This window comes from Adiantum capillus-veneris, chromosome 24, assembly GCF_014529385.1.
Source record: "Adiantum capillus-veneris isolate H3 chromosome 24, ASM1452938v2, whole genome shotgun sequence".
In the NCBI taxonomy this organism is placed as follows: Eukaryota; Viridiplantae; Streptophyta; class Polypodiopsida; order Polypodiales; family Pteridaceae; genus Adiantum; species Adiantum capillus-veneris.
The window spans coordinates 118,066,454-118,081,122 of record NC_140954.1 but is presented as its reverse complement, the minus strand read 5'-3'; the positions used below and the strand labels follow the sequence as shown (position 1 = coordinate 118,081,122).

The following is a 14,669-nucleotide window of genomic DNA, read 5'->3' as shown; positions in this document are numbered from 1 at the left end:
TGTGACAACCTGCAAGTAGCACAACTTTCTGGTAAGGAAACGATTGAACATAATGCAAAACTGCTGTCTCGAACTGGACAAGAGGTCCCCTGTTAGGACAAGGGTCCTGTGGGCAGAGCCTTGCCCTAGGGACTATCAGAAACTGTTACACATGTAATGGATGGAATTTGCCATCAACAACAAGCTCTTGCCTCAATGATTGACATTGATCCTTATTGCAAGGTCCATCCTTATTTTACATATTCCCAAGCTTCTTACAATGTACAAACTAGTGGCCATGCATTGCTAGCATTAAAAAGACAGGTACCTTAATTTCTCGGTGAAAATAAGGTATCCCTCCAACTGTCATATAGACCAGAATTTCATACACAAGAAACAAGCAAGATGCCCTTTCCTGAAAAATATGTCTAGGTTCAGCAAATACTCAGAATGGAACACTTCAAAGACCGGAAATAGAGGTAAAGTTCAGTTTTGATCACTAACGTCTGTAAGGCTACAAACCCTTCAAAGTCAATCATGAAAACTTCACTAGTTCATTCAAGAACACAAAATAATTTCAGTTACTCTGGCACGGTCCAATGCATCATCAAAAACACTGCCCTAGTTACTAACCTTTCTTTAATGTGCAAGTAGTAATATCGAAGCTAAGTAAACTACCATGAATACAAAACCCTACAGGACAAAACTTCTCTGAAGAAAAGATTAAGAATTACACAAACGAAAATTTTGGTCTTCAAAGAAACGAGAGTTTTACAAATGCAAAGTTTCAAGCACGATTCCCCAAGGTTTTACGGCAACTATGTTGTGACCCAGTAAAATTCCCCGCCAAAAGTCTCAAACATAAGGCTCATTAGCCAGTCACTCACATATGGGCTGGTCAAGGGGAGAAGGCTAAGCTGCTAATGGGACTGCCGATTGGGGATTAAGAGTGGTTGTCAGCATGTGAGAGGGACAGGCTGCTATGTTGGAAGCCGAACGGCAGGACCAGGGATGGAGGCAAGGGGTATGAGTGGCAGCAGGCGAAATGGCGCTGGGATGCGGCCACAACTAGCAGTGGGAAGGACTCAAGGTGGTGATGCAATGCATAGAGACAGGAGCAGGGAAAGTAGCCGAGGAGAGAGAGAGATACTGTGAGTGAAGGTGTGTGAGTGATAGAGAGGTATTTGCTTTAGATTGCACAAATGCTGGTACAATGGATCTAGGTGCCGAGATGCTGATTTGATTTTGCGGTAGATGCTTGGATCTGCAAGGCTAAGGGATGATGTCAAACCAGTGATGTGGCCGACTTCCTAATTTCACGCTGAGAGCTGACATGGCATGTTGTACGCAATTCCGCGTTTTGCAGCAGCTGTACGGACAGCTTTTGCTTTTCTCTATGCAAAAGCTGGGCAAATTCTACGCAATGCTGATTTTGGCAGTTTTGAAGCTTTTGGAGCTATTTGCTTTATTTAAAAAGGCTTTTAAAATATGGTAGCTTTTGGGGCTCTGCTTTTAGCATCCCTTGTAAACTTATAAATAAGTGAGCAGGGCTCCCACTCTGCAGAGTATCTGGAAACAGAGTCTGAGAGTGAGACCCCTCCCACTCCTTGTACTTTGAGTTGCAGACTAATACAAAAAGAAATATCGAAAGGGGCGCCAACCAGTCTTTGGGGCCAATATCTCTAGGCACGGAACTCCGCCAGGCCATGTCGAATCAATCGTGAACTGTAAATTGTTTTGAAGTGAATCTCTGCTGTGTCGCGGTAGAATCTAGACTTGGAGTGTCCAAATTTGTTACAGTGGTATCAGAGCGCTGCCAATTTCTCTTCTCCCGAGAAATCCGATCCTTTTCTCACGACACTTAAGGATTCAAACAGAGATCAATCGACTTCCTCTGCATCTAGGGATGCGGGAATAGATCACGAAGAAGATTCTCACCAGGAGTATGGCCGCCTCGGACTACTCACACAGATTGAAGAGATGGAGCGTCGACGATTGGTTGACGATGCGACAAAGATGATGATAAATCTTGCGAAGGATCCCAAATTTCAAAATTGCAAATTTTTGACGCAGACATCCTTCGACGAAGTGCACTCTCAATGGCAGAAGGCCACAGAACCACCCCTCAAACCGGCACTCAAGAAACCTCCTACTCCGAGGATGTTTACAGAGCAAGAATTAGAAGAGGTGGTTGATACACGCCTTACTCAGCTTTTTGACGCAACCAATAAAACCAAAAAGCACGACAAAAAGCAGAAGAAAGGAACTGACTTCCCGGGTTATTTGGGTCGTCAATCTACTTTTGCCTCTGCAAGATAATAGAAGAAGCGTGTCAGATTTGAAGGAGTATCCAGTTCTTCTTCTTCTTCTTCTTCTTTTGACAGTTCTTCTAGCTAATCTGACTCGAGCAAAGAAGAACTTTCTAGAGGATAAAAGCAAGAAAGTTCGAGAATTTAAAGAAGGTGGACCGTGAGTGCATCATGCAATATGGGTTACTTAAAGAGAAAATAACACACAAAGAAGGTGACAAAAATAAAAGAGACCATCACGAATGAGATAATTGTTGGGCCCTTGTACGCGGCAAGAGCCTGTAATTATTGCTTATCAAGCATACCAATTTTTCATGTTGTCAAAAGATACTCCCTAAATGGAGATTGTGGAACTTGACTCAAGAGCCAAGATCTGTCCTTTGCGACTCAACGCATCTACAACAGGACTAGCTTTACGAGAAACAAATTGCTCAAAAAACTCAGACTACCTTGCCTGGCAGTCACTCCAATGTGCACTAGGCATAGACTGGGGCCACTTGAGGCCACGATGATCAGTATAAATAATAAAATCTCTACCATACAAAAAATTCTTCCAATGCTTTAGAGAATGAATGACAAAGAGAAGTTCCTTATGGTACACTGAGTAATTCTTTTCTGCACTGTTTAACTAAGAAATGTAACTGGACAACCATGCTCCTGCAGCACAGCTCCTATGGTGATGTTGCTCGCATTCGTCCATATCTTGAAGGGGTCATCTCAAGAGGCAAGGATGAGCCATGGAGCCAAAGTCACTGCAACCTTGAGAGCTTCTACGGCTGCCTCCGACAAGATAACACGCTGACGACAAGTCCCCTTTCAAAACATCAGTCATTGGTGTGGCAATGTGTGCAAAATTCTTCATATGCGAACTGTATGCCTGGCACAGACCTAAAATGAATGCACATCATATGTTGTTTTGGGCAAATCCCAATTACAAACCGATCCAGCTTAACACCGTTTGCAGAGATGATATAGCCCACATAAGTAACCTCAATCCAAAAAAAATCCAACTTCTTAGCTGCAATATATAGCTGGCATTCATCGAAACGGGCTAAAACCTGGCCTACATCTCGTTCATGCGCTTCCCATGATGCAGAAAAAATGAGAATGTCATCAAGAAAAATAAACACTCATATGCCGATCATGTCACCAAAACGACCTACCATGAAACGATTGAAAGTACCCACGGCATCTTTAGCTCCAAAAGGCAAACAACATACTCCCACTACCCTCGCTCGGTTTTGAAGGGAGTCTTGTAGATGTCGTCCTTGAATACCCTTACCTAATGGTATTCACTCTTGAGATCAACTTTACTGAAAACCTTAGCCACATTCAACCTATCGATGATTGTCATCTTCTTGAGCGTCCTGTAATTTACTCACAAACAAGAAGACACATCTTTCTTGCGGACAAACAAAATATGGCAACAATAGACTTACACTAGGTCATATGAATTCCCTCACCACCAGCTCGGTTAGCTGCCACTCTAACTCTTCTTGAGATTTGTTCTAGCGGTAGGGAGCCTTGCTAACGGGCTACGCTCCTTCCATGAGTTTGATGCGATGATCTTGCACGCGCTCGAGAGGGAGATGCGGTGGAAGATCATCATGCAAGAATAGATGCTCATACTTCTTAAAAACACTTGAGTACCAATCTGTAACTTGCAGCAGCTTTTTCATTTGTTACTGAGTTGAAATCAAGTCATGAAAAAGTCTAGAGCTTCAAAGTTCTATCTACTGCAAGGTTCTATTTAAACAAGAGGGGACATATGGCCAAATTTTTTTTGATACCAAAGTTCAGCTAGCTTTCAAATAGCTGTTCAAAAGTTTGCTATGTATTAGGAAATGATGCCTGCTTCGTGATAATGTTCTAGTTTTATGCAATGGAGGATATAATAGTTGTGCTTATGGGTGCTTTTCTCCCTGAAGTATGGCTGGGTACAAGGAGCACATTATATCTATATTTATGCCCCATGCTATGAGAAGGGAATTGTGTCAGATTAGAGTAGCACATGCATTGGAGATTGAGGAGGGGACACCAACTGGGTGACAAATCAGGACAGTGGTTGCTAACTTTACTATGGTTCGGTGGAGACTGAATAACATTATGTTTGGCAATGCCCTACCTACTATGAGATTTGAGAGAGATGCCACTGTTTATTGCCCTTTGAGAACCTCCTCATGGAATATCCAGATCAGAGACGCTTTAGGTTGTGCTGATGAAGATACCGATACTAGTCTTTATGGACACTTCTTGAGAAGAGGTGGAGAGCAGTTTGTGAAGCAGATCTGAAAGGTGGGTGAAGTTGGGTTGATGGTTGGGTCGGTGGTCCTCTGTCTTCCTGTGCCTTGTCGCGCACGGCTGAAGATGTTCATGCAAGGCTGGTTGGTTCCTTGTCTTGCGCTGATGAATCTCTCATTAAGTGTTATGGTCAACGCATTGTGATCTTGTTTGATTTTGGTACTGTGCATGATGTGATTAGTGATTTCCTTGGGAAGAGGACACGCTTCGAAGCTATTGCAGTAAATCCCATTGCAGTTTCTGGATTCGCTCCTAGCATGGACTCTTCAATCATACATGAATGTCCTAGTGTGCTAGTCTCTGTTGAGCAAGCATCTTTTCGTTGCAAATTTGTTGTGTCTCCTCTAGCTGGATGTGATATGCTTTTAGGCATTAAGTGGTTTCATAAGCTTGAGCCGCAAGTTGATTGGGAAGAAAACACACTCACTCTCTCCCAAGCGGGTGCCTCTCCCACGGCCATTCATAATGAATAGGGCATCCATTCTTTGCCTCTAAGCTCTCATGTGCAACTAAGCGCGATCTACGATGAGGAGCTCAAGTGGCGTTCGTTTCTGCCACTCGAAATGGCTCAAGATGCAAATAAATCAGACGACTAATGAAGGTTAAAAAATACATGAAGCAGATCAGATTATTGTCGCTAAAGATCAATGGCTGCTTGAAAAAATATGCTAGGGAGACCATACCTGTATAGAACTTATGGAATGGTCCAGATTAACAAAAATAGTTCCGATCAAAAGCATTGCAAATATGCTGAGCATAAAACGTGCCCAATAATGGCCCAAGTCTCTTGCTATGCTCACAAAGGAGCGGTAGGCAAGTGTGACAATCTGGTTAACAAAAGTTGCATGGCTTACCAAATGCACTAGAACTGCACCTTTCTGCAAAAGAAAGAGAGGTGAAATGAGAAGCGTTTTAGGTGCTAAGAGCAGTTCAAACTTACAAGAATAACCTGGGGAACTAGTGAAATAAAATGGCCTGCTTGACCTTTTTAGAATTTGTTAGAATGAGAAATTCATCAGTAAAACAATAGTTCAAACAAGAAACTTACCTTAATGGATATCCCAGTTATTTTTGCTGCCATACTTGAACAAATTCCTGAACTTTCATACACAGCCTCCAATGTTCTCTGGATGTTTTTTGGAACTTCTGTTCCCAAACCGTCAACTTTCTCCAGATCCTGAAAATAGAAGAGAGTAATTTGTCTCAGCAAGAAATGGAGTTATGTAAATCTCCACATTCAAGGCTTACCTGCAAGAGTTTCATGGATGCAACAATCTCTTCATAGTCTGCACTTTGTGTCTGCAGGAAATAACCGACCAGGTTCTGCTCCACTGGACTGTGCAAACCACTCCTAGTAAGATGCTGCACTCAGAAACAAAGCACCGCCCTCTCAATAAATGTCCTTTACCTGAATGACCAACATGAAATAAACTATATGATGATTTCACATATCCCGGTTGTACATTTTTCCTCATATGCTTGAAAAATTTGACTTTATTGCGCTCGTACTACTATGTGTCGAGACTCAAGAATATCCACCCAGCTTACAATCATTTGTGATGTCCTCTTGACAAGTCAACAAAAGCCTATACTAACCGTCAACATGAAATGCCATAGACTTCGCACAAAAATTGCTTAAAATTTGACATATTTTCATATGAAAGCTGAAAAAGAGCTGGAAAAACACTCTTCGTTTCACTCAATGCTGAGAGATGTAATATGGAATTAGACAGTGACATACAAAAAAATCAGTCAGCATATGGCCCAGAAGGTTTTAACTCGGGACCTCTAAATTTCAACGACCACCATTTTGTGCTGTTCAATCAATTAGATTGGTCTGTTTGAGTGAACATACCTCATGCGCAATGCGCGCCTCCCCAAAATAGACTCTCCTACCACTGCCTAATATCAGCAAATAATCAAAAAGCTCAAACATGTTCTGATTAAGTTCTTGAAAGCTAGCTAGGACTGTCCTCCCTTCTCCTGCCAGAAGCTTTACTTTTGTCATGTACAACAGGGCTGCAGAACTGCCCAAAACACAAGATAATGAGCGTCTAGTTTCCTTCTAAAGAACACCTAATCTGAATATAAGCCAAGATGAGGTAGTGACTCAATGATACAAACAAGCTATGCACAAACAGTACACATACCCATTCAGTCCATCAGTAACCTCGTCCAAATACAGCAAACGAGGTCGCATCACAATCTCCATTGCAAGAACCAATCGGCGTCTTTCGCCTTGAGTTAAAGATTTGGAATTCCGGCACCATCCAACTTGCTTGGACGAACACTCTTTTAGAGACAAATCCAAAATAGTCTGTTCAACAATATTCAATTTTTGCTTCATAGACATTGTAGGTGGAAGCTTCAGAACAGCTGCAATATACATATTCTCCTCTACGGTAAGCATCTCAGAAATTATGCCATCACATGTCAAATACACCTGGTATCATGAAACAGAAGATTGAATTTGTGAATTCCAGGTTATTGCTTTTGTGTGCCTATGAGATTCACTTGAACACATCTTTACACATGTTTTGGATTGTTATCTGTCCAGAAACTCAATCGCAAACAAAAAGATCACGAACTTCAGAAAAACAAGAAGCTTGTTAACAAGTTCACTAATTTCAGTTGGCAGGATCCATTCTAGTTCAATAGCAGACAAAAAGATCACAAACTCCAGATGGATGACATTCTTAACAAGTTCCCTAATTGCAGTTGACACTACCCACTCTAGTTCAACCACGCTGACTCCACACCCTCATCATCCTTCTTCTGCAAGAGGAAAAGAAATGCCTGCACACTTGCAACTTATTTCAATGCTACAGTTCTGCGTTGGAAATGAGATTTGACAAAAGAGCAAGGAGCATTTGGAATGTAGCATTGCAAATAAGCACAATGGGAATTGGAAACATCCGACTCAAACATGTACTGCAAGAGACACACCAGTCATTCGCTACAAGGTTGGCAGCTAAGAATCCTCTGGTAGAATATACACGAAGCACTTAAAGGCAGGGCTCGTGGACAATATAGTTGAGACAAAGAAGGATGATACAAATTGGAGAGAGAGAATCACAGAACTTCCAAAGAGAGCATTTGTAACAATGGTGACAGCATGATCGACGGCTGTACATAGGCCTCAATAGCACAAACATTTTATTACCATAAAATGGTCTGACATTTTCAACAAACTTCTATGGGATCCAGAGCCCAAAGACAAGAGCTCATCCTATTCGCTTGATTACGAGCTCCTATCACTCCAAAAGGCTTGTACATAATTTGCCTTTACATCTCCAGCATGGTTTCTTGTATGTGACTTAAGGAGTTTCAACTTCCTTCCCAGATTCAAGTGGATAATTTAGATGAGAGTTTCCTCAGAGGTGTGCAACAAAGAAGGCACCATGAAAAGACATCTTCAAATATATATTATACTTGAGAAACCAAAGCAACTGACTTACTGCTGTGCCATATGTAATCTGCTGTCTCCTGCCATTCAGCAAAATTTCCCCTTCCAAAATTTCATCTTGAACAAGCCGTCCTACAATAAGCTGCAAGAACTTGTGTAAAATCTCTCTCTCTCTCTCTCTCTCTCTCTCTCTCTCTCTCTCTCTCTCTCTCTCTCTCTCTCACACACACACACACACACACACACACACACACACACACACACACACACACACACACACATTCAGAGAGGGTTTCGGTCCTTTCTCTAGGGTCATGAGTTATGAGGATCAGAGATGTCTTGGGCTATATCTACTTGAGTTACACAGATATAGAGACACTTTACTAGGGAGAGCTAGAGAGAGACAGTCCCAGAGACAGATTACAGATTTCTTTTCACTAGATATGGGACAGCCAGAGGATCAGCCATCACTGCAGAGCTCGGCCCACACTCATTCGACCACTACCGGCACTCTCATCGACCGAGCACTGTAGCTACAGAGATCCAGACGGCCACGATTGAGGAGAGGGGTTACAGAGCATCGAGGGAGACCACAGCAGAGGGTTCGAGCCATACTCTCTCGACATCTAGACTGCAGATGAGGATGGATTCTAGTAGTAGTAGTATTTTTGTTCTAGTCTTTTTGTACCCAGACATGGTATCAGATTCACAATTTTGTAATAGTTTCGTCTCATAGGTCATTTTGGCCTTTGGAAGATGTTAATATAACATTTTATTTTCTCTCTCTCTCTCTCTCTCTCTCTCTCTCTCTCTCTCTCTCTCTCTCTCTCTCTCATCCGTCAGGATCTGATCCAGCTGGACATGAGGAGGACATGGATAGAGCCGTTACAGGAGTTGGGCACAAAGATGGCTTTCTATAGAGAGCATCTTCTCCACCTCACGGGGGATGGGTTTGTGATTCGACCTAGCTATATGGACACGCATCTTTCGCATGGTTTGCGTTGTGCCATTGGCCAGATACGCACGTCCTCACATCAGCTTGAGATTGAGACTGACAGATTCAGAGGGACACCAGCAAATAGCAGGATATGCCGCTTATGCCATCTAGAGCTAGAGACAAAAGTACATTACATATGTCATTGCACAGTGTACTATGAGATACGAGGCCGTTTTCACTGTCTATTCAGAGAAGGTTTTGGGCCTCTATCTAGGGTCATGAGTTATGAGGATCAAAGATGTCTTGGGCTATATCTACTTGAGTTACACAGGCATAGAGAAACTTTACTGAGGAGAGCTGAAGAGAGACATCCCCAGAGACAGATCACAGATTTCTTTACACTAGATATTGTACACCCAGAAGAACAGACATAGGAGCAGCCAACGGTGGAGAGGTCTACCCGCACTACTAGCATTCTCATAGACCGAGTATTGGAGCTAGGGAGATCTAGACGACCCCGATGGAGAAGAGGAGCTACACAGTTTCGAAGGAGGCTACGGCAAAGGATTCAAGCCATACTCTTTCGTCGTCCAGAGTGCAGATGAAGATGGATCTCTACTCCCCTCCCATATTGTCTTCACATTGTACTGCTTAGTTTAGGATCCCGCAGTATTTATATTTTGTTATCCTAGTTTAATTTATTTTGTTAATCTGACTTTGTATCAGATACACCGCATTGTAACTTTCTGGTCTCATAGGTCACTTTGGCCTTTTGAAGACGTTAATATAGCATTTCATTTCATTTCTCTCTCTCTCTCTCTCTCTCTCTCTCTCTCTCTCTCTCTCTCTCTCTCTCTCTCTCTCTCTCTCTCACACACACACACACACACACACACAGGTGCTTGGAGAGTTGGCAAGAAGGGAAGTGATGAGAAAGGAAGGCCCAAGGAAAGAGCACTCATTATACATTTTCCTACACTGGAAGTTAGGAAGGAATTCCTGAAGAAGAGAAACACTCAAGCAAACTGGGATATTTTTGGGTGATGACCTCACTCTAAGGTCTTTAAGGTCTCTTGGGATTGTTTCCTACGGCATTAAAATTCTCTTCTTCTTCTTCTTCTTCTTCCAACATAGGTAGCACACTTGCAAGAGCTGATGCCAGAGATCAACGGGGCGAGGGAGAAAGGAAAAATTGCTTTCTACAGGGGAGGGAGAGTAGTGGTGTTGGAAAAATGCTCCGCATGACGGTGCGAGACCTATGGGACCAGGCATGGAATTGTAACAGATCAATGAAGCTAGATGTAGGCACATTTGAGGATAGCTTTAAGAGAAGAGACATTATTTTTTACACGACTCCTAGTGGCACATTACCTAGAGTGACGGGATACCATTGGGAGACTACTTGTAGGCAAGAAGTGAGATCAACGCATAGAGGACAGGGGTCAAGAGGTGTGGCAGTCCTATTCAGGGAGGAGCTGTAACCCCTCATTCGTATTGTCGGAGGTATGAGCAGGCCAGATATATGTGGGTCAGAGTGAGAGCAGAGACAAGGAGGCCATTCTACATTGCAATATGCTATTTTGCCCCGAGTACATCTCATTATGCATCGCCCAAGGGGAACTCACCCTACATGATATTGGATGAGGATACATGGGAGTTCTCTAGGGATGGAGATGTCATTCTTTTGGGAGACTTCAATGCCACGACGGGCCAATCTCAAACAACTTTCTACGATACCTCAGAAGAAATGTTGAGAGAATTGGATGTCAGTGATATGGGATTGGCCACGTTCGCAAGATGAAGAGCACACTGGATATGGGGGATATCTGACAGGTTTGGGGACTGCACATGGACTGGCCATCTTGAATGGCCTCCACAGATTTCCAGCGTCGAGTGGGTTCACTTGCTTTCCTCATAGACATGGGGCAAGCACAGTGGATTATGTTTTGGCTCAGCCCAGTTTCATACCCTCTAATCGGGACTTTACAGTCAGGCCCAGGCCTATTGGGTTACCACTAGATCAGGCTCTCCTCACGTTTACCGTCTCATTCCAATTCAGCACAGCTCGACTGGCACAAACACCTACGCATATCCGATACACTTTTACTTCAGAGATGGATTCTATCTACATAGATGGTATCTACAGACGCTTATGCAAAGAGGATCTGGGGAGATCTTTAGGGGAGCTCACTTATATATTGACAGAGACACTACAAGATGCAGCAGCAGAGGCATAACCCCATACTGAGCCTGGCAGCGCCGACGTTCTGGAGCACACCCCAAAATAGCTGGTATGATGAGGAGTGCAAAGAGAAGAGAGCCCGACTCCAGAGGGAGGTACTTCTAGGTGTCATTACTCACAGGCAGTCAGGGATTGCTTCTCGATGTTTGGTACGACGAAAGAAGAGGGCGTTTCTAGCTCGGCTAGAGCAAGATTTATATCAGTTTTTTTTTAGCCAGGATTCAGGCGAGGCATGGCGACTCTTCCATGAGCACTTCCCCCCACCGGTCATCAGGGTCAGTATGCATCATCTCTCTACATGGTCTTGGAGCAGCCACCTCTTCTAGATCCGCCAGAGCCATGCCCACACACTTGTGCTTTCTTTACCGCCGAGATGGTAAAGAAAGCCATTGACAAGATGAAGACTAGGAGAGCATATGATCACGGGAGCTTGGTAGCAGAGCATTTTATGCATGCCAAAGATTTGCTTGCGGAGCTTCTAGCAGTGATGTTCAACCGTGCCATGTGCGAGCCTCGAGGGCCTATCTGATACTTGGAGTTTGTCCACGATTGTATCTATCTTCAAGTCAGAGGACCCTATGGAGCCTAGGAACTACTGCACTATCATGATTGGACACACATTGGCACGGTTGTACGCATCCATCCTTGAGCAGCAATTGAGTAGATGGGCAGAGAGAGAGGTGTACGTACAGCAAGACAGGCGGGTTTCAAGAGAGATTTCTCTACTTTTGATCATATTCTCACACTGAGATCACGTGGGAGACGGCTCTATTGTTGCTTTGTGGACTTCCGCAAAGCCTTCGATACAGTGCCCATAGCTAGATTGATGCGCAAACTGCAAGATGGGGGTTCCAAAAGAGTTGATTTGGGGAATCATGGCTCTATACAAGTCAGTAGTGGGGCGTGTACGCACTCAAGAGGGGATTTCTGATTTCGTTCACTCCACTATTGGGGTGAAACAGGGCTGCCCGCTATCTCCTATACTATTTGGCATGTATGTGGATGAGGTTGTTGACTACATTGAGAGCGATGACGAAAGAGGAGCACAGTTGGCAAGGACATAGATCCCACTATTGTTATATGCTGATGATATTGTGCTGATTTCCGACTCCCCGGAGGGGATGCTAGATGCTTTGTACACATTTTGCACACGATAGTGGATTATCTGTTAACTTGGGGAAAACTAAGGTTATGGTGTTTAACACCACACCACAGTGGGTTAGGAGGTCAGCACCTACTTTTACAGCCAGAAGACGGTGGAGTATACAGACGCATACACCTATCTTGGGGTAGTCTTCAGTGGATGGGAATTTTCATTGAGGAGATGTCATGTGTGTACTTCCCTTGTGCCACGTGGACACGCTTCTACCATAGTCTAGCGTCAGTCTTAGCGTAGGACCTAGCCTGGTACTTTGTGAGTCTCTAGCAGGACGTGCATGCCCAGGCCTGTCATAGTTGCATACCCTCTCTTGCACAATAAAGTCATTTCAGCATGAGCATTTTCCAGAGCATAGAACCCTTTTTGCCAAAGTACACATTGTTCACCTTATTTATTAATAAGTGACTTTTGTTGAAAAGTAAGTAGGGCAAATTGCTAAAGATCTAAAAAAGAAACCCATTGGGCACTTAGTAGAAGCAGAAGAAGCACGGACACAGAAAGGGCAGGCACCGGAGCAAACCGGCAGGCACCCTCAGGCTCCCAGCGTTTTTTCAGCAGTTCAACCCAACGTTTTCAGTTCAATTCGGTTCTTTCAAGTGAAGTAAAGTGTCCCTTGTGTTTGTGTGCGGAGTACTAGATCCGAGCAAATCCTTATTCTCTTCCATTGCAAGTTACATTCGTATCAGAGCTCTGTGTGCTTCCGTTCCGCGAACTCAAGGGAAGAACCACCAAGAACCATCAAGAACCCAAGAACCCAACGAACCTCTCTCAGTTTTTTTTTTCCTAAAGAATCTTTGAGTCCCGACCATGGACTCACCAGATTCCATCTTCATTGCCATGTCTTTGAAGGAAGATCGACATCCGATACACGAAAACCTAGATCTTGAGTGCCAAGATCTCCTAGCCTTGTCTGCGGAAGGAGTTGGAGACAGGATTCCTAACCTCTTCTGCATTCGTAGTCGCATGTAGCGTGCATCCATTTCCCTCGTCATTGAACCTTTGGAAAGGACTCCGGAACCAAACCTCAGTCCATCAGCACCCGTGATGTTTTCACCGCAGTCAGTGCTCGGGGAATAGCTCTTGCTACAGCAGGCAGAGTCAAGACTATCTAGTATAGAGCCCAGGCTGATATTCGGAAATCGTAGTAAGGCTGGACACGGTGTTTGCATCGCCAAAAGTACCCATAGCACCTGCAGTACCATTAGTCTCTGGTTTCGGAGAAATCTGCATTGGTTTGTGCATCCACACCATCAAAAGCATTCATCAGTCAGCATCAGAAGTACAGATAGAAGTTCGGTAGCTATGCCTCACTTTTAACAGTGGGGGATGTCACATGCGCACTTCACTTCCGCCACGTGGACACGCTTCTGCCATAGTCTAGCGTCAGTCTTAGCGTAGGACCTAGCCTGGCACTTTGTGAGCCTCTAGCAGGACGTGCAGGCCCAAGCCGGTCATAGTTGCATACCTCTCTTGCACAGTATAGTCATTTCAGCATGAGCATTTTCCAGAGCATAGAACCCTTTTTGCCAAAGTACACATTTTTCACTTATTTATTAATAAGTGACTTTTGTTGGAAAAGTAAGTAGGGCAAATTGCTAAAGATCTATAAAAGAAACCCATTGGGCACTCAGTAGAAGTAGAAGAAGCACGCACACAGAAAGGGCAGGCACCGGAGCAGACCGGCAGGCACCCTCAGACTCCCCAGCGTTTTCTCAGTAGTTCAGCCCAACGTTTTCAGTTCAGTTCAATTCTTTCAAGTGAAGTAAAGTGTCCCTTGTGTTTGTGTGCGGAGTACTAGATCCGAGAAAATCTTTATTTATCTTCCGTTGCACCTTACAGGAGAGCAGCAAAGACTATATTAACGAGTGCTTGGGAGGTTTGGAGAAGATGTGTTCGCAGGTTCAGTTTAAGGAACGTCGAACAAAGTTGTGGCTTTTTGACACCCTAGTGGCTTCAGCTATGCTCTATTGGGTTCAGATTTGGGGGCCCTCAGTGGACCACCAAAGCGGATCTGGTGGCACTAATGGATGGAGATGTATGGAGAGGCCTCTAGTCTCTATGATCTCTCAGATGATTCGGGCTAAGGCCTCAGTGCCACATGAAATTATTCGGGTTGGGCTAGCTGCCCCTCCTCTCGTAGTTGAGGCACTTACTGAATCAATTCCCTTCATGCATAATTTATGGGACCTTCCCAGAGACAGATATGCTCGGCTAGCACTTGAGTCATCCCGACAGCTAGCGCTACAAGGAGACACAACATGTTGGTATGGACAGATGACATCATGGTTTCAATCACATGGCTTCAGCATGGATAGACTCATAGTTACATGGGACGG

At 44.0% G+C, this 14,669-nt stretch overlaps 1 protein-coding gene across 3 annotated transcripts in view; it reads right to left on the bottom strand.

Annotated features, from left to right (window-relative positions):
* LOC147427018 (ABC transporter G family member 11-like) overlaps positions 1–14,669 on the bottom strand; it is a 33,983-nt gene that overhangs the window by 1,304 nt on the left and 18,010 nt on the right. For 2 of the 3 annotated variants that reach the window (XM_086498506.1, XM_086498505.1), the window contains exons 2-9: positions 8,048–8,127; positions 6,740–7,032; positions 6,445–6,616; positions 5,838–5,951; positions 5,638–5,766; positions 5,273–5,467; positions 308–394; positions 1–9 (exon numbers count right to left, since the gene is read on the bottom strand). The exon at positions 1–9 is cut by the window's left edge and continues 264 nt beyond it. In XM_086498506.1, coding sequence (XP_086354632.1) covers positions 1–9; positions 308–394; positions 5,273–5,467; positions 5,638–5,766; positions 5,838–5,951; positions 6,445–6,616; positions 6,740–7,032; positions 8,048–8,127 — 1,079 coding nt within the window. The remainder of the gene's footprint in view (positions 10–307; positions 395–5,272; positions 5,468–5,637; positions 5,767–5,837; positions 5,952–6,444; positions 6,617–6,739; positions 7,033–8,047; positions 8,128–14,669) is intronic. The other variant, XM_086498504.1, reaches the window with a different exon arrangement.